Source organism: Heliangelus exortis, chromosome 1, assembly GCF_036169615.1.
Source record: "Heliangelus exortis chromosome 1, bHelExo1.hap1, whole genome shotgun sequence".
NCBI lineage: Eukaryota > Metazoa > Chordata > Aves > Apodiformes > Trochilidae > Heliangelus > Heliangelus exortis.
In genome coordinates, this window is record NC_092422.1 from 102,913,391 (window position 1) to 102,940,827 (window position 27,437).

General features: G+C 36.1%; 1 protein-coding gene across 4 annotated transcripts in view; it reads left to right on the forward strand.

The window, feature by feature from the left end:
* CADM2 (cell adhesion molecule 2) overlaps nucleotides 1-27,437 on the forward strand; it is a 619,460-nt gene that overhangs the window by 411,695 nt on the left and 180,328 nt on the right. For all 4 annotated transcript variants that reach the window (XM_071756013.1, XM_071756028.1, XM_071756019.1 and 1 more), the window contains one exon: nucleotides 18,125-18,274. In XM_071756013.1, the coding sequence (XP_071612114.1) occupies nucleotides 18,125-18,274 (150 nt within the window). The remainder of the gene's footprint in view (nucleotides 1-18,124; nucleotides 18,275-27,437) is intronic.

The following is a 27,437-nucleotide window of genomic DNA, read 5'->3' on the forward strand; positions in this document are numbered from 1 at the left end:
GGTAGACTTATGAGAAGCCTGCCTGCCAGAAAACTTCAAGGCGACTGCTTTTGATGGCAGAAAATATAAGTTATAAATAGAAGAATATCTCAATTAGACATGATTTAATTATGAATTTAATTAACTGAGAAGATCAAATCTTCTTTTATGCCCCTGATTATTTTTAGAAGTGAATTATTTTACAGTGGGATACATTTCTCAGAACTTGAATTTTATTGGCATTACTGTGTTGAGAAATCTGTTTTCATCTGTATACAGTGTTCTGAAAAAAAGTGAAGAATGGGAAGTCCAACGAATGATATAAGATTTATAAGTCTTTGTAATAGACTGTAATTCCATGGTGTTCAGTAGAACTCACTCAGACTTTTTATAAAATCCCTGATGCTAAAAGGTGTATCTTTTTTACTTTGATTTTTTACTGTTTGGTTCTTACAGTAAACCAGAAGGAGCTAGATCCAAAAGTTTGTAGAACAGCTCTTATAATATCAGGAGGGTACAAGCCTATAGAAGAGTTAGTTTTTCGCTAAGGGTTTAGAAAGATATTGTTACAGATTTTTCTGTATCTTCTTGAAATCACAGAATAACAGAATGTCAGGGATTGGAAGGGACCTCTGGAAATCATCTAGTCCAATCCCCCTACCAGAGCTGGTTCGCCTACATCAGGTGGCACAGGATGGCATCCTGCTGGGTTTTGAATATATCAAGAGAGAGACTCCACCACTTTTCCAAGCAGCCTGTTCCAGTGGCTCCTGTTCAATCACCCTCAAAGCAAAGAAATTCTTCCTCATGTTTAGATGGAACTTCCTATGTTCAGGTTTGTTCCCATTGCCTCCATTGCTGAGCACTGGACTACAGACTGGAAAAAAAAAAAATTGTGACAAATGCCTTGAGGCTAAATGTTAACTGAGAGAAGATTTGAATCACAGGCAAAGTCACCTTTTCTGTTGTTTCATGTGCTCTGTGCTCAGAAATGTAGAATTCTATGCACTCTTCTTAAGCTGGTATGACTTCATCACAGAAAATGCCCATATTCTCTGCATTCCTTCCCAAAGAAACAATTTGCAGATCTTTATATTCTTAGCTAACTACTTAGAAGAAAAACAGCCACTCTATACTGGCTGCAGTCAGAGGAATTTGTGCAGCCAACATTTAGATATGTGTGGGTAAAAAATAATTGTAGCACTGATGTTAATAAAATAGTTTCCTAAGCAGTCTTGAGAATATAGAAGCCTTGATACTCAAAACAAAGGGAATTGTGAGGTAAATCAGTTATCCTCTTACCTTCCTCTCATATATAGTCTTTCAGGCAGAGATACCGGTTGCTGAGTTGACGAGTGACAAGGAGGTGCTTTGTATGAAGAGAAAGAAAATTAGTTAAATGTCATCAGGAGACGCGATTTAGAAATACGAGTATTACGTTTTCCACAGTCTAGGTTACAAAAAAATACAGCAACAAAGACCAGCTAGAAAAAGCTTGGTTATTTTACTCAGATATAAAACATACTGTGATTTAAAACCGCTAAAACAATTACGCTCATTCTGAAGAATTAAACCCAAGCGTTTGTTGTATGCAATATATTTTAAAAACTTTAAAAATTAGAAGTTCAAAACCTCACATCTAAATTGCATTATGCCACCTTGAAATTCATTAAGTCAGTGTATTGCTCTTAGAGTTCTTCACTGGAGAAATACTCCGCTGTCCAGAAAAATCTGGTTGTCTCAATCTGTGCAACAGATGTTTATCATTGTCTGCTCCCCCCTCTCCTGCCCTTCCCTGTGTTCTGTGGAATTTACTTTTGTCTTATATAGGTGTGTGTTTACACTAGTTGTGGTAACTTCTGAGATTTAAAAAATAATCTCCACGTTGAAGAATATAAATCAGTTTTGTGAATTTTATCAGATATCCCACATAATGAAATGTTTACTAAGTGGGGGATTTCTCTTTTTACCAGAGTGTGGGCAAGTCCCTCTACATTTTAAAAAATGAGTTTGTAATATATTTTAAGGTATTTTAAATCACACTTGGTCTGTTTGCTTTTTATGACTGAAACCCATCAACACTTAATACTAATGTAATTAACAAACACAGAGTAGAACCGACTGTGTGTAGAACCACATAAATGTTGATACGATTGTGCAGTTCACAAATTGCCAGTTTGCTAACCTGACAGCTATGTAATCAGAGGTACAATTGAGAAATTCTTTTCTTTGCATTCCCTAGTTGCCTAACAGCAGTTTTGTTAGTTTCTCAAATGTTTCATCCTTCAGGGTGATTAAAGGAATGGCACACCTGTGGCTGCCCCATATGCCGTCCCTTTTGTGAATGTCTCTGCTTCTTGTTTCATGAGCCACAGAAGGGGTGGTTGCTTATCCTCACTTGCTGAATAGTTTTTCTTCTACTGACTCTCAGTGAACCTGGAGTTTCATTTTTGTATGAGCACGTGGGCATGGTGCTGATTTAGTTAATAACCATGTGTGAATATGTCATCTGATCTACTGACACCCACGCCAGCAGGATTACAGCTTGTTCTAAATGCTTATAATTCGGCAAGCAAACCTCCATCTGCACCACACTTTTTTCCTGATATGTGGTCACCCCACAGCCACTTTCTGTCTTAGTTTTGAAGGTATGTATGCTAGTTCTCCTGCCTTTTGAGCATGAGAAAATAATGTTGTGGTTTAAGCAGGCAAAAAGCCCCAAACCATATTTATATCAATTAATTGAGTAAAATGCCAGGAGTAAGGTAACGTCAATGTCACCAGCCAAAACAGAATTTTTGGCTATTGTAAATTTTGACAGAAGCAAACATGGTCTCAACGATGTACAGAATGAGTGTTTTTCGTAGTTTTCTAGAAGCTCATTCATCTTACTAGGTACCAAATAACCTTTAGAATAATTCAGTAAATTATAAAATAAAAGGTTTCAACTAAAGTATTCTTACAGCCAAATAAGAAATGTAGTCAACCATTACTGACATTGATTCACTGATCTAGAAAATTACTTTAATGCATATATTAATATACTTGATGATTTCTTACATTTCAGTGCATTTTTTAAAAAATGGTAATTCAGAGAGCCCTTATGTTTGACATGTTGTAACATTCACTAAAACTTTTCTGTACTAAACCAATAATACATCTATTGTAGCTACATAGGTTTACCTTTTTTTTAAAGAGAACTTAATAAATCTTCAATAATAACTTAACTGTAAAAATATTAGTGTTTATATGCAGCTCATTAATTAAATGCATTTAAAGGGAAAAAAAAGAAAAAAAAAGAAAAAATCAAATTAAACTGTGATTCCAGTTTCAGACCTGTAAGTGCTTCTTTGTATAAGAGAACATACCAAAATACAGTTTGAAGCAAGACAGAAAATTTGCACTGTTTCATTGTCATCCCTGTTGTAGGATGTGATCTCCCAACATTGCCTCTCTGTTGATTAGTTGGAATTACTTCCTAAGACATGCTATTTTTCTAAGCAAAAATAATCTATTAATAGAGTTATTCTGCTGGCCTGTTGATATACAAAACGCTTTTTCAGTTAAAAAAAACAGACAGGTGATGGCCCAGATCATAACATTTTACTGCCTCTTGCCAAAATTAAAAAAATCAGTTTTTTGTTCTGCCATTGGCTTCACACAGATACACCTGTCCTGTCCCATCATGACTTCTGAAGAGTCAGAATTTAACTGGCTCATGAGAGGATCAACAAATGCCTTTTTCTAAAGATGCATCTTGTAAATGCATAAACTGAAAAAAATTGTAAAATGTTTTTCTTCTGGTTCCTTTTGTTATACTAACTCATTAGCTTTAAGAACAGAAAAGAAAAGAATTTCAGGCAAATATGATATTTGGAATGAAGCTCTCTATTCATAGACCAGAGGAAGTGACAGACCCCATGTTAAATTATCACAAATAAAAGGGACCCAAAGGTCACAATAAAAAAATAAAAATAAAATAATAATAATAAAACTGAAGAAACTGAAGTAATTGACTCTAGAATAACTAAACCTTAAAAGTGACTGTTCTTCCATCTGCTGTGAAAGCAAGGTCAAGAACTAATACAAAAATGCTTTTCCATATAGTTATTTTTGAAGGCAGCTAGAGAACTCAGGCATATAGTTTCCTTTTAATTAATCTATTTTAAATTAAATTTTAAAACTTGAATTTGTTCATATGCCTAAATCCCCTTAACAATTTCCTTGAGACAGTTTCTGTAACGCTTTGAGGACATGGTGTTAAATGCAATTTGCACTGTATTTAGGCCCTAAATTTGTATTGGCAGGGAAAAAAAAGTATAATGAATTAATGTATTTTTCTGATTTGTATGTGTTTAATGATCCAAGGCTCAAGAGCACAACAGGGGAGGTCTAGAGATACCTTAAAAACAACTGATTTGATTGTATGGCAGTGTATGAGGAGTGTGGTAATTGTAAATAACCCTCTTAGAGAAGACTGGAAAAAATGCAATCAGTATACAACACCATGCTTAGCGAAGCCACAGCAGCTTTTTCCTGTCTCTGTTGCTACATGGCACACATCCAGATATCTGCTGTACTAACATTTGCTTCTGGGAGGAGATGAAGAAAAAAGGGTCCATAAGGTTTCCATTGGCCTAGACAACTGAAACATCTGCTAGATTCATGAGCAGCTTGCTGGTTTAAGTCAGCAGGGACAACTGCTGCAGATCAGCATTGCCATATCAATAGATAATTCATAGACCGTAGGGAGGGAAAAAAGAAAGTCAGTAGAGTAGGTGGTTTTCTTTTAAAATACACCAAAATCTTGTGTAGTTTTATATAAACTGATACCTAAATTGCACAAAGTTAGAGCCACACAAAATTAGACACACAGCAGAGAAAAAGAACAAGTGTTGAAGCAACCAGGGTAGAGGACAGAGAATATACATAGCCATGTGGTATAAACTGCCTTTCACCTCTTTAGCTGAAGTCTGGTCTCTGGTGCCTGAAAGTGAAGTTTGTCCTAAATAATTTTGTTGTTTATATTTTGGTGCAACTTTGGTTTAAAAGGGCTAATAGAATCATATATAGAGATCATGCTGTTTGGAATTCCTGGTATTATGTAAACTGAAAGAGGGGGAAAAAATTAACTCAGGTTTGAAACTGTTGTTTCATATTGGGACTTCACTTTGCTTAAGCAGGGCTGTTTTTCAGAAATCTTCTCTATTTTGTAAAAAGAGTCAAACATCAAAAAAAGTTAGTATTGATATGGTGAATGAAATCACCATTAATAAGAACTTCATATTTTGAACACATAGAACATAGAACATTTGAACATGAACACATTTCCACACAAGTGGAAAACCTTTTCTTAATCATTCAGGCCTTCACTGTGAGAATCAACTTATTTCTTCAGAGAATGTTCACAGTTGATCAGGATGTCTCTATATATTGATCAATACAAAGTCATTAAGAGAGTGCTTTTCAAATCAAAACCATCTGCAGACATTTTATTCCCCATCTTTAACACAGTACTGCATTTACCCCAGGATGCCATTGGTCTTCTTGGCCACAAGGGCACATTGTTGGCTCATGATCATCCTTCCATCCACCAGCACCCCTCAGGTCCCTTTCCCCTTCACTGCTCTCCAACAGTTCCCAACCTATACAGGTACCTGGCGTAGTTCCTACCCAGATGTAAGACTCTACACTTGCCCTTGTTGTAAATCATTAATTTTTTTCCCTGCCCAAGTCTCCAGCCTGTCCAGGTCCCTCTGAATGGCAGCACAGCCTTCTGGGGTGTCAGCCACTCCTCCCAGCTTTGTGCCATCAGCAAACTTGCTGAGAAGACACTCTGTCCCATCATCAAGGTCTGATCCTTGGGGGACTCCACCAGTCACAGGTCTCCAGCTGGACTCTGCACCATTGATCACCACTCTTTGGGCTCTCTTGTGTAGTCAGTTCTTAATCCATCTCACTGCAGATTCTTCCATTCCACATTTCCTGAGCTTGCTCACGAGGATGTTATAGGAGACTGTGTCAAAAGCCTGGCTAAGTATGGTCAAGGTAAACTGCATCCACTGGTCTCCCTGCATCTACCCATTCAGTCACAACATCGTAGAAGGCTATCAGATCAGTCAAGCATGATTTCTCCTTGATAAATCCATGCTGACTACTCCTGACAACCTTCTTCTCTTCCATGTGCTTAGAGATGACCTCCAGAACAAGCTGCTCCATCATTTTTCTAGGAGATGAGGCTGACTGGTCTGTAATTGCCTGAATCTTCTTTCTTGCCCTTTTCAAAGACTGGAGTGACAGTGGCTTTCCTCTAGTTGTCAGGTGCCTCTCCTGTTTGCCATGATCTTTCAAGAATGGAGAGTGGTAGGGCAGTAACATCAGCCAGTTCTCTCAGGACTCTTGGGTACAGCCCATCAGGCTGATCTCTAACCCAATCCTCACTGACCAGTGGTGAGTCTTCCCTCCTCCACACTTTCTCTCATGTCAAGGATCTGGAGTTCAGGGCTGGTCCTAGGAGTAAAGACTGAAGCAAAGAAGGCATTCAGGAACTCTGCCTTCTCTGCATCCTCTTTTTTCAGCAGTGGGACCACATTTTCCCTATTCAGTTTTCATTTTCATTTTTGCTCAGTGAAAAATTTCAGCTTCTGTTTAAACACAAAAGTTTTAAAGCGATGAACGAGTTATTTCCAGGGATGTTTGTAAACAAGGCTAAGAAGTTCAGTAATGGTGCAATTAGAGGATTCCTGAATACTCTTTAAGGACATGAACATTCAAAGGAAAACAAGTTGGAGCTGACCTGTATAGCTCTGTCCTCTGCTGTCTTTTAATATCTCTCTTGGATGAAATTTCACAAAGCTATAAGTGGAAGGATTTAAAACCTTGATTGTGCGTTGCTTTGATGGAAAGAGTGATTGACCAGAGATCATAGATAAGTGCAAAGACGAAAATTGTATCCTTGCCAGATGTGTTACCTGCATGTTGGACTTCAAACTCCATTATCTATTTTAAGAAATAAGGAAGAAGGAAAGCAGTATTTCCGTAGAGATGCAGGAATATTTGCTTTTATAATACCTCAGTAGCTGGAAATCCTGATAGAGCATTTTTGCTAAGAGATTTGAAATATTTCAGAGATGGGAGCAAGGAAATTATGTAAGGAATTGTGGCAAAATAAGGAGAAAACAATTTAATTGTATCAATCCTGTGTACATCTTAAAATATTACTTTAGTTTTCTCCTTTTTAAGTGCTTGCATTTCATCTGTTCTTCTTTCCAAGGTAGAGAAAGACATCTGCTTGTCTTGATTACCAACTTTTCAAATGGCATTCTGAAAGATAAATGGCTTTTGCAGGCCTTTAATAATTTACTTTTTGGGACATTCTTGAAGTTATGTGTCTGTGTCATCTTTCTAGTAATTCCTTCTTTGAGAATTATTAGATTCCCCAATTTATAATTCTTGCAGAACTGTGGCTGATACTATCATTTTCTTCCCTACCTCCCTTATTTACCAGTGAAATGGCTTCTGGATGGAGCATTCTTGAAATAAGATTATCAGTGTACTCCTGTAAACTTTGGGCATTCCTTCAGGTCACTTTTCCCAGTATTTTCTTTCTAGATAATGAAAGAAGTTTTTAAGAGTATTAAAAGATATACCTACAGATTCAGATTGATCTCATTTTAAATGATTCTTGGCTTTTTGCTTAAGAAAAAAAAAATGCATTAATAACATGATAATGGTGTTCTCTTTAAAGAGCAGGCACAGTTGGCAGTACATTCAGGTAAACATACACATTTTTGAATGCTTGTCAGCATTTTCTCAATATTTTGAGTGTACAGAAATGGAGATTTCTCACTCAAAATATTCATATATGCCTTGAAACCATTTCTTGAAGGCAGAACTGAGCTATGTAAAGCTGGAGTGCATCATAACACTCTATGTTTGCTTATTGTTTGGTTTTTTATTCTTTATTTATTCTTTTCTGTTGTCATGGTTGTTGGGGGTTTTTTGCACTTCTTGAAGTGCAGTAGACTAAGAGGGCAAAAGGCTGGGTCATGCCATCACAGTGCCAAACAGCTGTGGCTTACAATGAGTTATCGCTTAGAGACAGGATGGAAAATATGTGAAAATTCTGTGGTTTAGATTGCATTTCACTGCAGTCAATTTTAGAACCCTAAACTGCATCTTTTGTATTATTAATACACTGCGTTCAAATTACACTGACTGTATCCTTAAAATTATATTTTATCATTGCTAAACATCTGCATGATAGGTGTTTGATATGATCCATAAAAAACTCACAATATAAGTCAGAGAGCATGTGTAGCTGCATACTTTAATTTTTAATTGACAATATAGGTGTAAGTCTTATAATATCTCAGAAAGTTTCTCTATTGTCCCATTGCATATCAGAGTATTGATGTGAAAACTATTTTGGCATAGACTACAGAACTGCTGGCTCACTGATGAGATGCTGGGTGTGGAGAGCCCTGATTCTGTCACATTCATACAAAAAAAAAAAATGGCAACATCAAGTTCTTGTCTTCTGTATGGAAGCCCTTTGAGTAAACTGCTCAGATTTTTGTGCACGTAACTAGAATTTGCTTGGAACTGCTCGTTATTCCGTGTACCTGGCTGTTATTCTATGGACTTTCCACAGTGAAAGAGAGGAGCATTTAAAGCAGAGTATTTTATACTTTTATACATTTAACTCATTATTTATCATAGATAAGCAATTAAACAAAAGATAGAAATAAGTGTTCAGGCAGAGTGGTTCCTCCACATTTTATGTTGCAGTGTGGTTGTCAGTTCTTGAGATCCCCAAATCACAAGCAGTCTGGAGAACTGATTGTATGAACCTCTCATGATGCTCAACTAGAATATGGAACTGTGGCATAGCAAATGCAAACAGTATGGACTGACTGGCTTCTGGTTTACCTATGTTAGTTTTTTTTTAGGGGAAGGCCTACACTGGGAGAGGCAGCTTTCTTCTGCTTTCTTCAAAAGTCACTTTTTTTTTTTTTTTGAGATGGGCTAATGTTGCTTGAGTGTCATATATATTTATATTGGAAAAATATTTTATAGGTTAAATTTCTTATGTGCGTTAGTTTCATTACTTACTGTAGAAACATCATTATTAGCTTATGAAGTCTAACTTGTTTCTGTTGATCTACTTTACACTTCCAAATATGAATTGCACTTTTTTCTTAGACCCATTAAACATTCTTCAGTTTCTAGAAAACTCAGTCCTATCTTCAATTCTGTCACTAAGTCACCTGTGTCCAAAACCTGCATCTAAGCAGTAGCACACATTCATACAAAGTCAAAGCCTGAAAGCCTCTGCATGGTGTGGTTGCTGGCGAGTCCCTTCAAGTGTGGAGAGGTGTGTTTAGAGCTCTTTATCTTAAAATGAGGTGTTCAGAACATCATTTCATTTGTTACTCAGAGAATGATGAACATACAAGTAATAAATTGTAACAAAAAAGTAACTTCAGTTGCAAAAATAGCCAACTAATTCATGTGAAGCTCCTGCTACCAGCTTAAACTAATTGCAGTTCTAGAGTGATTTTTATAGGAGGTGGTGTGTCTTACTTTTTTGTTTGTTTGTTTATGTTAACTGCAAAAAGCTCCGGATTGATGAAAGGCTTGGATTTTGGGAGAAGAAAGCATAGGGTAGGTTCTAGCTTTGTAGTAAGGTCTGGCTTCTATGTAATATTTTTTTTGTTTTTTAAATTTTCTTCTTTGTGAGATGAAGTGAAGCAAGAAAATACCATTATTCTCATTTAATGATTAGGAATGGAAATGCGGTAACAATGAGCCCCAGATCCTCAATGAATTGTAAGTGCCCAGTTCCTTATTCATGTTAGAATTGGATACCTTCCTACATTTCTAAATTACAGTTTGTTGAGGTACAAAACACTGAGAACAACACCTTAAAGTGAAAAGTGACAGAAAGTTCTAAACCATATTTGTGAATCAGAACATTCAGCAGTCTTTTACCACAGTCATGGGAAGACAAAGTTCACATCAGTTATTTTTGGATTTGTAACTTCTGTTGGCAATTCAGAGTGATGGAGGAGAATGTCTTTTCCCCCTTTCTAAATCAATCAATCAGTCACTGAATATTCTTCGCCACATGCACCCTGAATGCACAGTTTGGAGGTAACAGCTATTTTCTGAGTTATTTCTTCTCTCTCTCCTAAAAATCTGTCATTCTGTAGTAAATTTCCACAGTGTTGTCATTAACTCCCAATTTGGTTTGCAAGTGATTTTGTTACTGGATCATTTAATTGTTAGCAGAGCTTTTTTTCTTTGTTTTTTTCATTATTTCTCTTTTAAACAATGTTTCCTCAGTAAGCAAACAATTTACAGGATGTTTTCTCTGAGGATCAACTCTTAAGAAGTATATGCTATACAGATATGCCACTTAAGACAGCAAGTTAGGAAAGACGAATAGACCCAGTCAGAGACTCTCAATGTTTCAAATTATGCTCAGGCAAATTTATCTTTCTTTAAAAATGCTGCATGAATACAGTTTAGCACACAAGCTACATTGCTTTCTTGTCTTTTAGAATAAAATAAAGCAGGTGGTTATGTATCAATAGCTAAACTGTCTTCTTCAGTCTGTAGTCAATATTTACGCTCTTAAAACCGTTCATAGAAATGAAATAAAATAATGGGACCATGAATTTATTTTGTGGTTTCCTGTTTCAGAATTTCCAGGACACTAACCTTCTATAGGGTATTCGTTGTGAAAGAATAAAGGAGGCAATTCATTCCTCTTGAAAAGTTAGAGGAAACACTAATTGCACAGTAATGAAGACCTCGTTTCATGCCATTTCATTTTCATGTGAAATGTAGATCACAGTATCATTTTTCTTTAAATTAGATAAAGACAAGCTAATAACACTTCATCTCGGCAGAGGGATGTTTGCATGATTTCATATATAAATTAAGAGAGAAAGCCAGGAAGCTGATTCAGTATATTTAGATGTTTCATCATACTGGCTTTTGTTTCTAATCTTTTAGTTCTTTTGCTAAGAAGGAAGGACAAAATTAATGCATTGTTCCTACAAATTCAGGCTGCTATTAGAAGTTTTAAGTTGCTTGCCTGCTTACCCAAATATTTATTCTGTTTTGTTTGTTTGTTTTCCTTTGGGGTTTGGTCCCATTGAACTCATTATTAAAAAATCTGGCTGATTTGAAAAATAATTTGCTCAAGATTTATTTTCTTTATTTCCTCTCATAGATTTTTGCATAGTTTATGGGCTCTGGTTTTGGCTGATATGCTATAAAGGTGTCAAATTAAAGGCCTTTTGGTTCTGTGCAAGACTGTAAAAGGATAAATCTCTGATATAGACTTTCTGTGTGAGAATGAATAGAACTATAGGCTCTATTTTTTCCCTTGCATATGGTGATAAACTTCATTTACCTCACAGGGACCCTGGGCAGCCAGGCTTGCAGAAAATAGAGCCAGTGTGCCAAAAAATTGCTAACTCATTGCTGTCATCTTTTGTCCAGTCCCTCCTCTCTTTCCACACCCATCACTTTTTATGGGTTTCTGATACACAGTGACATGAATAGTCAAGACATCTGCAATAATACTGTGAAACTGTCTTAATTTATAATGTGACTGTTTCCTACAAAGATAGACATCTGCAGAAACAAAAGTAAAGAGGGGATTATGTTTTCTTGGTGCTTACAGCCACCAAGTCATATTTATAATTAGCCTGTTAAATTGATTAGAATATATAATCTAAGCATCAAAGGAAGTGTTGAATGTTAAAGATCTTTAATTTTAATTGCAAAAATTACAAAAAAACCCTCAAACATGAACAAATAAACATGAAATAAACTTAAAATGTGAACGTTTCCAAACTGGACCAAATAATGACAATTATTCTGCATAATCTTGTCACATAATGGGATAAAAATCAGTTTTAAAATATGTAAAAGCAGTTGTGCTGTAATTTCTGGGGAGGGGGAAAAAAAATCCTTTCTTGACTGGAAACAGCTTGTGGCTAATGAGATATGAACACATCAGTTCTACTAGAAAACAGTATTTGGCTTCCACAGAACCAACCTGTGATAAAATGTACTGAACTATAGCTCCATCTAGGCAAAATAGCTGTAGTAATTTTGCTATAAAAGCTTCCTAAAATAAGGAGAGGGCTAGGAACCAGCATGTTGACAGTCATATCTAGATATCACCTACTTTTGCAATAGCTTCATTGCTTGTTGTAGTTTATCTTTGTATAGCCTTGTGGTGTTTTCCAATGAAACTTCACATGCAAGGGAATTGTAATGCAGACCACCAGTAATTTTTTTTTTTTTTTTCTTTTTCCTTTCTTTATTAGCATACTTCAGACAGAAAGTAAAATTGTTTGACTTGCCTTGAGAGGCAATTTAGAATAGAGTAGAATAGAATAGAATCATTTCAATAGACTGGCCCTTAAATGCTTACTAAGTAGCATTTGAGGGAAGATTTCTCTTTGGTGCAGATTTAAATTAATGTGAAAGATATAACTTCCACCCTCCCATCCCCTGCCCTATCTTACCTTCTTATTCTTCTCTCCCCCACAACTTAAACTACCTTCTATTTCTTCAGGTAAACAGGGATGATTCCCACATACTTGATGCTTATCAGCCTTACATTTTTTCTGCATTCTCTAAAAGCTGACAGACATCAAAAGCCTGAGGTGCATGTTGGTATCTGCTTCAAAGAGAAACCTAACTTTGCAAGCCCAGTTTCCCATCATCATCATGTAATCTCATATGATACTTTTTCTCCTGATGCATCTCCTAAAGCAAGTTTCAGTATATGGCCTTTAGTAAAAGTACCAAGTTAAGGCATCTTCTCCATTCCTGCAGCCTGAAATAAGGAATTGCTAGTGGTAGTATACAATGTACTGATAAGATCTATGGACTGCTTGTGTTCAAGGAATAGAAAGGCTACCAAGTTTTCTGGAAATTGAGAGGCCATCCATTGAGAGGCGAATTAGTCATCTTCATTTGTCCAGCTAGCAAAATGCAGTCTAAAAGATAATGTATTTAGGAAGTTCGTACTGCATTAATGAGAAATGTGGGAAGTGCTTAGAGGTTTTGCACTGGATGTTGAAATTCAGCATATAATTAATTATTGACAGATAAGTCACATGCAGTGTTCTGGAGGATGGGATTAAGTGCACCCTGATGAAGTTTGCTGATGATACCAAACTAAGTGGTGAAGTAGATGCTTCAGAACGAGCCATCCTGCAGGAAAGATCATGATGGGCTGAAAGAGTGAGCTAAGAGGAACATTATGAAGTTCAACAAGAATCAGTGTAAGGTCTTGCATCTGGGAAAACATAACCCATGAGTGCAGCGTAGACTGGGGTACACTGGGCTGAAAAGCTGTTCCGTGGAAAGGGACTTAAGTGTCACGGTGGACAATGAGCTCAATGAGTGAACAGTGTGCTGCAGTGGCAAAGAAATACAGCAGGATGCTGGGCTGCATCAACAAGGGCATCACCAGCATCCGTGGTAGGAGAAGGGGTACTGCTTTTAAACTGGAAGAGAGTAGATTTGGGTTAGACAACAGGAAGAAATTAATTAGTGGGAAGGTGGTGAGACAGTGGAATAGGTTTCCCAAAGAAGTTGTGGATTCCTTATCCCTGGAAGCATTCAATACCAGAGTGAGTGGGGCTTTGAGCAACCTGGTTTAGTGGGACGTGTCCCTGTCCATGCAGCAGGGTTGGAAATAGATGATCTTTAAGGTCCCTTTCAACCGAAACCATTCTATAATAATGATGACAATTATGATGAAATAAGAGCGCAGGTTCTGGGCTCAGAAAAACATGTTTCAGTGCAGTGAAACATCGGGTTGTACATCTAAGAATCGCAGGAGGAGGCCATAGAAATAGAATGAGTTAGCTATCCTTGGAGTGCTGTCTGAGAAAAAACACTGACACTTGAAGTCTGTCAGTCAAATTTGGGTCCCTATCTGACTCTGTGGCCAAGGGGAATCATTTAGATGTGCAAACAAGAATATAAAGTGCTGGTGGAGAAGTGGCGTCACTTTTGTGATTGCTACAGAGGAGTTTCCAGGTCTGGCTCCATGCTTCAGAGAAAAAGATGACAAATTGAAGAGGGCACAGAGAAGAGACACAGACTAATTAAAAGATTAGAAAAACATGGTTTCTCCAGAAAGACTTAGGAGGTCAATTTATTTAGATTATCAAAGAGAAGGTTAATGGGTGATATGATCACAGTCTCAAGCTACCTAAAAAGAAAGATGAATTTGATAACAGAGGGCTCTTCAGAGAAGGAAAAAAAAAAAAAAAAAAAAAAAAAAAAAGATATAAAAACATCCAGTGGTTAATAGGTGATACAATGAGACAAATTCATACCAGGAATAAAATCCTGTTGTCTTGTTTAAACAATTATGACCATTGCTGTCTGAATTAAGTTACCAAAGGTGCCATGAAGTTTTCCATCTACTGCTTAAGTCAAGGTGTAATGCTTTTGCTAGAGTACATTGTCTTGTTCAATCTGTGCTCTCAGAGTACAGGAAGAAATTAAGAAATTCAGAAATTCAAGTTTAATAACTATTTTAAGAACCATTCATACTAGAGAACCACAGTAGTACCACTCAGTTATTGAAATGCTGATGAAAACTTTCTTTTGACATCCTGGCAGAGCCTGCTTATTGAAGTCTCATCACACAACATTCTTGATTTAATGGGACTATTCATGTGGCAATGCTGAGAATATGATTGCTTTATTGCAGTGGTGGTAAGTTATCCCAGGTGTAAGTATGTTTTCCAGAGCAAGTAGCTCGGGGAATGATGTTGTGATTCCAGTCAGTGATTCTTCACTGTGCTGCACTGGGAGCTTGCTCTGCCCCCTTAACTCTATGGTGATACCTAGATCTAGCTGAGAACACCTTTATCTTTATCATCCACGGCCCAGATTCCTCATCCCATTGATGGGACCATGCTACCTACTTGTTTAACAGAAATGAGGCCTCTCCCACAAACTACCATCAGTTGCCCCAGAACCAGATCTAATCCTCAGCACCATAAGAACTCTTCTCTGACAATGCTGGCATGATGTTATGCTCATCTGTCTTCTACAGGCTTTTACAATCTTATCAGGTCCTTCCAGTCCCAAAGCTCCTACTTCAATAACCTAAGTTATATGCTGATACAAAACAATTAGGTAAATTTCATAAATTTTTCTTTGTCTTAGTTTTCCCATCACTTATTATTCAGAGTACGTTCTTTTAGTATTTCTGTTCCACAATGGCTCCCTTCTTTCCATTTGGGCTAGTTTCTTGATTAAATGACTCATTTTCTCTATACACCTTTCTCCAATCCTAGCTTTCTATGAAGCTATGTGCCCCTTCTCTAGTTCCACACTGTTTCTATGTTAGTACAGGGTAGGATGAATGCTTTGCTTTCACTTTTATATGCTAGATCAATTCTTGTTCCAAACATCAGAACACAATAGAGTAGCCAGAGAAAAGAAAGTCCTAACCTTTTTCAGATCATGGCATGTACAGTTTCCATTTAAATGATTGGTCAGTAGTTTGCCTACTATACACTCTTCTGGTCAGATGGGTCCGTGACTTGACAATCACAAACAACTGATAGACTACACTGGTGCCTACATAAGAAGAACTACAATGTCAGGAAGAAATTTCCCTAATCGTGCTAACAGGGTACTAAATTTTTAAATCTGTTTCTTTATCAAACTATCTTCCATTCTTTAATGTGAATGACAGATTTTGCTGTGTTATATCTCTGGCGCTGTTTAATGCTTCTTGTATGAAAACAATATTTTAGCCCCATAGCCTCTTATCCACAACTCATACTTTAGAAGGGGATTTCTTTGGCAAAATGCCTGTAATTTAGTGGAAGTAATAACAGGCTGTGTGCATTTTTATGGATTTTTAAAATTCTAATTTAAGTGATAAGCAATTTATGCAGTATCTTGAGTTTCTTTGACACATTGGAATTGAAAGAGGAGAAATAGAAGGAAATGACAAATCTTTTCCCTTGTGGGTGGGTTTTTGTTGTTCTTTTTTTTTTTTTTTTTTTTTTTTTTGCTAGCCTTATTTTTCACTCATCAAGTATATCTCAACATGTGGTTTTCAAGAAGCAGGGTTTGATTAATTAAGTGTCAGAGAATTTCATGAGCATTTTAACGTTTATTGTTTGCAGCATTTAAATTAGCAGTTGTGGTTTCACTGTTCCATATTTTTGATTTAATAAATCTGTTATTCTGTAAATAGTAAATACCCCCTTATAGGACATATCAGAACATACTGAATTTTGATCTTTAGACATCTACAAGGAGTTCATATTTGTATAAATATTATACCAGTAATTTAGATTCGGCATTCATGATTTTTATTTTTTTTGGAACCAAGACAAGGAAGAATTTTTGTTTAAATGAAAGATTTATTGCAATTTCATTCACTGAGAAGCTTCCTCTTAAGCACTTAGGCAATAGAGTAGTTTTCTGTAGAGTATCTGTGGAGAATTTAAAACTACCTAAATGCTAATGGTTTCAGTGCCAGAGACGCTTATGTGCTAGGGCGAAAGGCCGTCAAAATAATTTTACACTGGAAAATGGACAGCTATCAAAACCTGCCTAGAATTACATTTATTGCAATTTCAACATGTCAAATAGCTGTTCAGTTATTAATCCCTTACTTAGTAGTTCCTTACTCAGGTCATCTGAAAACCTGTATACTAGATGATAGACTTCTAAATTATCATGTCTTACATGAGGCAGACCTCAGTTAACTTACCTGAGAAGAACTCTGATATGAGCCACTACAACAGGACATTTCTGTGAAGGTTTTGTGCCACATTTTTTGATTCTGTATTGGTTTAATTAGTGGATATTGTGTATTTAATTTCCTTAATATACTTATTACATATCAATGAGGTTGTTCATTCCGGTAGGGACTACAGAGGGATTTTTCACTTCTGACACATCCCACTTGTGTGTCAATCTTGGTATTACACTTATGCTAGCAGCTCTATCTTCCCTTGAGTGCTTCTTGTATTAATAGAATCTACAAAAATTTAGAATAAGAAAGAAAGGTATTTTTGATTTAGACTAGTGGATTGGTTTGCATTCTATCTGCAAATTAATATATCTCCCAGGTCAGGATACTTGCCTTTTTATTTTTAAGGGCCTTGCTTCTTATTTCTTTCCCGACTCGTGTTAGACTGGGCTCCCTTGTTGCAATACTTTGTGTCAGAATGTGTTGTGTTTTTTGACAAAGTGTGTGCTGTTCTCACAATATATAAACACTTCAGTCTAACTATGCCATTAAAAATGCTTGTGACTCAGGAGCCTGGGTGAAACTGCTCCAGTATTGTATAGGTATACTTGGAAATCTTCCCAGTGACTTTTCAGCAAGTGCTTAATGTGATTCATAATGTTCTGGGATAGAATCATAGATGTGAGAGAGACCTCCTACATCATCACTTCCATTTCCATACGAGATCGGGTTATATTCCTTCAGCAGAGGATGCATCGAGTATTAGATTCACACTGCATTTGCTCTCCATCAACTTTCTAAACCTGGCAGGAAAAACATGGTCCTAAGAAATCTTTAATAAGCATAAAAAGAAAGAGGGAGTCAAGGCTGCCTTGTGACTCAATTTTAAAAATCCTGTTCAGATTTTTATGTTATGCTTTGAGTGATGGTTTCAGCCACCATTTAACTATATTGTCTCAGCTGAGACATCTGTGTAGGTAGGTGTGTAACACATGAGCCCTCTGCAGAGGCATATCCTAGATATATGGGTATGTCTGAGGAGATAAAATTGCAGAGTATTTCTTGTAACTAATTAGTATGAGCTACAGGGGGGAAGGAGGGGGAAAAAATCCCTTATTTCTTCATCTATCTGTTTTATGGATACAGAGAATATGTTGCAAAAATATTTTTTAATCTATTCTACTGCTTTTTTTTTTTTTTTTTTTTTTTCAGAATAGATCACACTGAATCTATACTTGGTCATCTGTGGGAAGTTGTTGCAGTAAATTCAGTTCTACCACTCAAATATTTTGATTTTTTTCTCTCAAATTAATTTTTTTCTCTTTCTCTTTATCCTTCTCCATCCCTCCCCCTCTCCCCCCCCCCCCTCCTCAGGAAGCCAAGGACAGTTTCCACTTACACAGAATGTCACTGTTGTTGAAGGGGGAACAGCAAATTTGACCTGCAGGGTCGATCAAAATGATAACACCTCCCTCCAGTGGTCGAATCCAGCTCAACAGACACTGTACTTTGATGACAAAAAAGGTAAGTCGTTTCCTGAACTCTTGGTTCTGCATTATTTTTTCTAAGACAAAAATGTTTAAAGTGATTTCCCTTTAATTTTTTAATAATTTTTAAATAAATTTTTTAATAAATTAAAATATTTAATAAAACAATATTTAGTAGGAATATATGCATGCAGATATAATTTTTAGATAATCCTTTTTGGACGGGGGTTCACTGAAGCACTCTTGTGTATAAAATTATGTTATTATTAAAGGAAAAGAATATTTTAAATTCCTGTTTCAATCTAATTTGGAAAACATTATTGCAAAATATCTTGGAAGAGTAATTGAAGGGTGGTGAGAGGCTGGCAAGGGAAGTAGTCCATAAACTGTGACTTTCTTTTATTTGTGTGTGTGCTTGTGTATATACGTATGCATATATTTTATATATTTATATATATGTGTGTGTGTATAATCACACTGTTTGCTTCAAGTGTACTGTAGTTTTGCTTGGCTGCTAGTCCAATATGCAGTTGCTGTATTAGGTGTTCTTACTGTTACAGCTAATAAAAATGCTGTATTAGTGTCCTGATTTTTTGAACTGTATTATATGCAGATTTTTTAATCTTACTTAAATTAGAGGGGAAAAAAAGATTTGAAAATGTCTATTCCTTACAAAAAGAAGAGCATTATTACTCCAGTAAGATACATTTCTAAGACATTTATCTTAATCTGCAATGAAAAAGCATTGTGTTTTGCATAATAGAATTTAATGTCCAGATTACCTTAGATTCTGTAAACTAAAACTGAATTTAATTATTAATGAATTAGTAGCTTGGTTTAAAAATGCAAAAGCTTTTGTGTTGACTTCAGTGGTGAAGTTCAGCAGCATTTTATACTTAATTCTACTGCTTGATTTTATTCTGAAAGATTCTACAACTCTAGAACATATTTTACCAAGTGCAGTTACTCTGCTTAAGATTAAAGAAGTGCTGTCCAAATGCTTTGCTGAATGATTACAAGGCTTTAAAACACCTTGTGAGACTGAAAAGGCTTTGTGGATCTATGCACTTCAATGAAAGTAGATTCTAAACCCTGTCATTTTGTACCTGCAGAAGCTACAATCAAAATATGGGGGTTTGCTATTAATATAATAGCTGAATAGAATCTCTTTATGGTTTTGAAGTGGTTCCTTTCCCTTTTATCTAATTTCCTGTAGGGTTTAATCATTTGATTTGCAATTCCTTTGAAATCATAAGTACCTTTTGAATGTAGGATTGGAGATGAGAGTCTTACAAGGTGCAAACTTCTGAGCTGTAAGTCTAGTCCTGTAACATTTACTCAAATGGACCCCTTTATTCTAGCTGTAATCAATGACTGATTTGGAATGGGTAAATAATGTCAGAAAAACTGAAGGCAGAGAGAACCTTTCTGTTGCTAGAGCACATCAATACACACAAAATCTGTACTTTTTATAAAATAAGTGGCATTTTAAAGGATGCTGAGAAGGACATGGGAGGACTGCAAATAGATTAATTTTAACTTTGTAGCCATTTTGCTATGAATTGAATTTTTTGTGTACTTTAGCTAAATCTGTACTTTTACAATTAATAATTCAAATTTGTATTACTTTTTAATACAATGAATTGAAGCAACAGAATTTGAATGGCATGCAGCATATTAGGTACTTAGAAGCAATTTATATTCCCCACAGGAAATGTGGGGAGATGAATTGTATAAATTTAAAGGACCACACTCTATTGAACTTTTAGCTTGTCCCAAGACAATTAAGGAATAATTGTCCCAATTCCTTATTCCCAAGGAATACTTGATGATTCATTTTAATGAGGGATTAATGTTCATGTTAGACAGGAAAGAAAAACTGGTTTTCTATCAGAAATGTTTAGTTTTATGCTGGCAGAGCTTTGCATTCTGTGTGGCATTTCCAGACTTGAGTATACTGAGAGAAGGGAGCATTGAATCCAAGTTTTACATGGAAAACATTCTTCCTTTTATGAAAACGAAATTATAGCTTTGATTGGCAATTTTTTCTACATGTATCTGTGTATATTCTCATAAGTAAGAAAGAGATTTCCTTTATATGCCTTTGATGCTTACATTTTTGAGCCAAAATGGAGAGAGAGATTTTTAGCTCTGGTATCTTGGTGGTTTTATCAGTAAATATTTGCAAACACAACTGCAAAGTTTTCCTCTTTTTTGTTGTTCTTTGTTTGGTTGGCGTTTTTTTTCTCCATTTCTCCCAACCACACATACAATTTATAATTTATATAAAAAGCAGCTTTCTATTAGTTTCAGTTGTTACATTTAATTTCTTGAGAGAAGTGCAGACAGTCTTTTCAAACCTGTCTCTTAATGTTAGCCAAAAGCAACTTCAAATCTTACTTCTCCCTTTTGCACTATGAAAATTGCTGTTTAATAGCTGTGTTTCAGAAAATTCATTAAAACTGTTGAGCAGGTGTAGGGTACACAATAATGTAAAGTACTGTATAGGAAACAGAATCTTAAAAGATGAGCACACAAAGTAGCCTTTGTACACCACTGAGAAGCTGTGGTTGTTACCACATTCAAAACTAAGTCAAATTCACATGCCTTTAAATTACTTCAGTGTTTTTTTCTATATATGTACTCATAGGAATGACACATGCAGGAATTAGAGTATATTTATTTTTTGTCAGGAAGGATTAAAAAAAATCAGGAAACCTCTCTATTTATATTATATATTATATCTATTCATATATTATATAGATAGATATAGATATATATTATATATTGCTCTATATTTTAATAATTATGGGAAAGTCAGGTAGTAAAATGAAGGAAGTCAAGTACCAAAAGAGTCCTAAGTGAAGCAATAGATGAAGGAGATACCAGCTGTCAGCATATGACAGAACAGGTGCCAAAACCAGAGCAGAGTGTCCATGCAGGAAAAAGCCCTCCGCTGCTAGATTGTCCTTGGAAGTGTTCATGTTTTGTGTTCATGCTTCTTCCTCAAGTAAGTTAATTCCCTGTCTTGCAAAAACATTTTATGACTAAAATAGAACTTGCTGTGGTCCAGGAAAAGTTTGCTAGGTCAGACCAAGGGAATGTCTGCTGCCCAGTGCCATACCTTTCAACAAGAGGTTTTTAGTTAGTATCCATTTTATTCAAAACGGATGACATATATTATGAAAAGCATGTTCATGTCGTTTGGCTTTCTTAGAAACTCTGATGGAATCATTGACTTTCAAGTTAAGATTCGTATTCTTCTTTTTTTCTGTTTTAGATATTCTAAATAAGCATTGGAATGAATTGAGCCAAGCTCACTAATACCATTCTTCTGGTTCTTCTCAGATGCTTTCCTGACCACATGTTTTTAAGTACAGATTTTTCTCAGTTAGAAAGATTTTGTATCTGATAAAGAACAATTCCTCCCCCACCCTTCCACCAATTTAATATTGATTTAATATTTATGAAGGAGGCAAAGACTATTTTTAATTTGAGACCTAATTTAGCACCTAGCCTATACAGTCTTCTGATGATATAGGTAGAAAATCAATAGAGTTTTGTTTCATATAGAATTTCAATGCTATATATTTAGTGATTAAGAAGCTATGGTTTAGATTTTGTTTTCAGGTGCTCAACATTTGAAGTAGTTGATTTATTTTTTTTATTGTAAATTTAGGCCTGAAATGTGTTTGATTCATTGTGATGATGGGCACTGAGGAAGGGAAGAAGTTCTGTTTTCCTAGAGGAAAATAAGTTGTAGCTTTATTTTATTAGCTAAATAAGGTAAAACTGTTGCTTCCCTCCAACTCTTATTTTGACACTCTAAAATATATTACAGTTCAAACTAGCTTTGTCTTTAGTATTATTTTAAGACATAGTCACTAAATTATGTGAAAATGCAAATGTTTGATGCTGTGGATTTGGTCTCATTGATGACCTGTCTCCTTTAGCATGCTGTCTCTGCTGTCTTTTCTGTCCTTTTTTCCTGATTCCTCTACTTTGTAGCTTCGAGGACATTGTGTATCATTTTGATTTTAAACTCATCCTCTTTCATTGGAAGCATTAAATCTTCACCTGAAAAAAAAATAAAAATACCTTGTTGCATAAATGGTGAAATGGTCTTAAGTAGGCTTAACAACATTAATAAGACCCCCCTGGCTTCCCACCCCCAGTAAAATTTTAAAGATTATGTCTTCCTGGGAAATATGAATTCACAGCTCACCCTGTGCAAGTTCAGATTCTTTGGAAACAAATGCAAAATGCATGCTGCACATGAAGTGAGTTTTTCCCTACACAATTTTCAATTAAAATGAATAATTGCCGTAGAAACCTCCATATCGCTTTATGCACCCAAGTACCTATAATTAGATAGATGCCTTTGGAAGAAGCACAATGTGCAACAATGTAGAAACAGCAGATATAATGTTAAATTAATATAGTTTATTTATTTTATCTTCACCAGTGATACTTCTTAAGGATTTTGAGAGGGCAATAAGCACAAAGAAGTATAAATATGAATGCAGGTATATAACAAAACTGGTATAGCATGGAATCACAGAGATGGCTGATAAGGAGAAGGCTGAAAAAGAACCTTCACTCAGCGTGCTATAGCACCTGTCTCCTCATACTCCCTTTTGGTAGGGGATACAGATACATATTGAGCAGGATATTGAGTTATAAAGGAGATGTGTACAACTGAAAGATGGCTGTTGATGTCGAAGGTGCTTAATCTCATAAATATAAAACTGTGCAATCAGACTATAAAAAAGAAAAATTGGATCTGCTGTATGCGTACCTAACTGATTTTCTCTGTCATGCAAGTGCAAGTGTAAAACACCTGCTCTTCATCTTAACAGAGATGTTTGCAGGCCTGTTGATAGTAAAACAAATGCTGTGTTTACATTGATAAAGATAAGTTTGTCACCAGCTAACACACCAGATTTTGATAAGATGTATGTCTGATGCTAGTCATAATGGGTATATGTTGCTTTTGCTTTCATCAAGTAGTAGGACTTTCATGTCACACTAAAAAAATAAAAAAGCATATTCCAACCTCAGGATTATTCATCCCTCAGCAGCATAATGTGCTTCTTTAGATGACCTTTGATTTTTTACATGTAAGACTACTTGGCATTTATGTAACTCCCTATCAGCTTGAAAGCTTTCAAAGATACTGGCTCACTGGGCAAGGGTTATGAGAGAGCACTGTACTTGCAGAGCTCCCCAGTGCTTCCCTGATAGGCAGGATGCCTCAGCTGAGCTTGTGGAAACATGGCTGGGTATTGCAGCTGGCCCTAAGGTTCTGTATTTCCTCCCCCTTGGGGGTGACACTATTACATTACAGCTTGTGTGTGACTTTAAAGACATGTCTCTAATCAAAATATCAAGCTTTTTGGCCCCCCAAGCTGTATTATCAACTCCATGAAAACATCTCCTAACCTTTTTCTTTCTCTATATAAAGATATTTAGAGATAGACTCTGAAATTCACAGTAAACAAGATATAGGATTTTAATTACAGTATTATGTATGCCAGTTGGCGAGTCACTAGTTCGAAGAATTTTACTGTAATGCTGTCAAAACTAATTGGTGATATAATTGCCATACGAAAGACTGGAACTTTTAGGCATGAAAACAAAGGCTTTCTGATGTTGCAGACATGCAACTCCACCAGATTTAGCTGTATTTACCCATTGCCTTGTTTTGTGGAAACCAGGCTCCAGACACAGAATTTAAGTTCAAACCCAGCTTACACCACTCCGGTGTAGGCTTAAAATTCCAATATACTTGAACAAGCAGAGGCTCTTGTGAGTTCCAGAATCGTTTAATTCTAGTAAGAAGCTGAATTTAAATGCAGATACACATGTGGACAAATTATCCTCACATAGAAGGAATAGGCTTGTACAAAACAAAAGTAGGAGAAACAAAGTAATTATTTTTATGGTTTTTTTTCAATAGAAAGAAAAGTAGAGAATATTTAGGCAGACACAGTGGTGGGCAGGTTATGTTGTTGAGACAACTGAGTGCATTAGCATTTAGGTAATATGAAATTGAGTAGCAATGTTGAATGGACTTAATGTACACCTTCACATGCTCTGTTTCCTATTACATAATTGAGTAGAGATGGTATCAGACAAAAGATGATGACCAAGCTTAAATACATCCTAGGGTACACATAAATTAGGGATTCACTATTACTTAGAGTTTAATATACCTTTTCAACGAGATAATAGCTTGTAGTAAACCTATGACTTAGCATGAAAAGCAGTGCTAAAATGCAGGAAAACTGAAGTATGACTTTAGAGCAGGAAAAGGTGAGGGGAAAGTACACAGACACAGGCTTTCCTTTTTTCTTTTTTTTTTTTTTTTTTTTTTCTTTTTCCCTGAATTGAAATGGCTTGCAAATACTTTATAATATTTAAGAGGCTTCTATCATTTAGAAAAAAATAGAGGAGATAAAAATCTGATTTTCACAGAGAGGTTCCCGTGATGATATTTTAGAATAGTTCTTCCAAAATTTGTAGTTAAGTTTAATATTTTGTGTCAGTCAGATCTGTTGATTTCATAATTACGCTTCATGGCTATCGATAACTATCTGGGCAGATCTTATCTTTCCTTGAGGCCCATGGCATGGCATACAGGGGTAACCTGGGTTAAATCTTTCAGCTGCAATTTCATTTCTTACTAATGGGTTTTTATTCTCACTGTCTCAGTTTAGAAGTCAGGGTGAACAAAAAAACAGAGCACAGAATTGCTGTCTGTTAACCCGCTCCACACTCTCTCAAGGAAAGATACAAGGGGAATAAAGGAAAAAGACTTAACAGGTTGGAAATTAAAACTGGAACAGCTTTACTGGAACAGGGAAAGGGCAACACTCGGGATGAGGAGCAAATATGTACAAATATACACCATTGGATCTTGATCACAGTGATAGGTGTCTGAGGGTCCCTTGCAGCAGGGCTGACCTGGGAGAGGGTTCCCAAGTGCAGCAGCAAGGAAAGGGATTGGCTTCCTACTCTCCTGGCTTTTGTAGAGTATGGCTGAAAAGGTTAAGGAATACTGACCCCTCTCTGTTCTTCCCTTCAGATCCCATGGGATCCTAAAGACCCTCTCTCTAGGTCCTTGTATCAGTATCATAAAATTATGTCTTACTCAAGCAACATCACTCATTCGCTCCTCTGCAGTGGCAGAGAGAACTGGAAGGGCAAACCCGAGAAAAATTAGTGGTTCGAGGCCAAGACTCTTTAACAAATAAAGAAAGAAGAAAGAACAAAAAAAGAAGTGATGCTAAGGCAATTACTCACCACTTCTCACCAGCAGACTAATGCCCAGCCAGTCCCCAGGCAATCCCTACTTTGGGAAAACAACTCACAAGTTTTATTCCTGAGCACAGTGTTATATGGTGTGGTATATCCCTTTCATCAGCTGGGGTCAGCCATTCCAGATATGTCCCCTCTCAGTCTCTTGTCTGCCCTCATCCTACTCATGGAGGAAGAAATAGAGAAGGCCTTAACTCTTTGCAATCACTGCGCAGCAGTAGCCAAAGCACTGGTGTTTTATCACCATTGTTTTGGTCACAAATCCAAACCACAGTACCATACAAGCTGCTCTGAAGGCAATTTGATCTCAACCCAGTATATATTACCTCTGAGCCATGGGTATGAAGCAAGCTTAAATTATTTTGGATAGTAGTGGCTTAGTGATCATAAAGATATAAAGAAGTTCTCATGGAGCTTTTGAGATCAATAAGTGTCTCAGTTGATCCTTAAAACCCAAGGTTTTAAAAACAGATTGCTACTTTTGAAAGCTGGAATGCTTGTGTTCATCCATCTTAAAAAAGATAACATGATAAAAGAGGACTCCGTTAAAATATCTTGACAGTTATTGTCTGTATGAATATGAAAATTACATTTTAAAAATGTATTACAATGCATTAGATTATTATTTCATTGCAATAAATTAGTAGAACTACTCCTACTTACAGCATTTCTTTTTTTCATTTTTAGCAGTGTTAAGGGAGTAAGTGAGCATATTACAGAGATGGTTAGAAAGTGTAGGAGTGTGCATTATATTGTGCTGAAGTGTGGGTACGTGAAGAAATTAAGTTTGTGAGCACTCAAGCTAAATGGAGAATGAAGCTGATATATTGGAATATGTTGAAGTGAAATAGTTGTTGTGATGACAGTGCTAAGATTACTCTGTTACGAAGTTTCATGATGCTCCGACTGGTGGCTATTTTTGTTTTAAATGACATAGAATCTTCTAACGAGTGAGAAACATTTGTGGGGGGTTTACAATATCTGCATGGCACAGTAAAGTGCTATGAAAAGGCATCTAGCACTTAAACTATCTAAGATGTTGTTGGTAGGTCTGTCCAGCTTCCACATGGTTTATAAGCATGAATGTTTAAACATGATCCTGGAAACAATCAGTCCAAAGCTGACTTTGAAACAGAAATTGAAATTGAATAATTAACTATATAATTAAATAATAATTTAACTATATAATTAAATAATAATTTAACTATAGTTGAGACAATCGTATTCCAAACCCCTCCCAGAAGGTGGTTTGATAGCAAAGCTGTACCTATGGAATTCAGCTCTCTGATATCTGAAATTACAGCTTCTCTGAGAAGATGAAGGTTTACCAGATTGTGTGAGCATTTCCACATTGCTCAGTCGAACATGGCAGAGAAGTCCCAAAGGTACCTGTGATCCAAGGTGGCAAGTCTTTGTAATGTAAGAGTTTATTGGCCAGGGAGAGATAAATTCTCTCTGAGTTAGAGCTAACTGGCATACAGTGAGTGTGAATGTCTCTGCAGTATGCATTCCTTCACTTCTATTTTCATGCTTAGCAAGGATGAAGGCAGCTTGGGTCTGTTTTCACTGGTAGCATGAAAAAAGAAAATCAATTTGCTTTTCTTGAACCTAAAAATGGAGAAAATACTACTAGAAACTCACTTTCAGCTGCTTTGTACACTAGAGGAAGACTTAATGTTAAAAGACTTGTTTATATTTAAAGCCTACAGTAAAGCAGAATGCCATTTACCTTTTAAATATGCACCCAAAAAAATAAGCCCTTGTTTAGTGGCACCATGTGATATAAGGGCATGGAATGGGAAATCCTAATTTTGTTTAGGATGAAGAGTTACTTGTAAAAAAAACCAAAACAAAATATCAAGCCCCAAACAAATTATTAA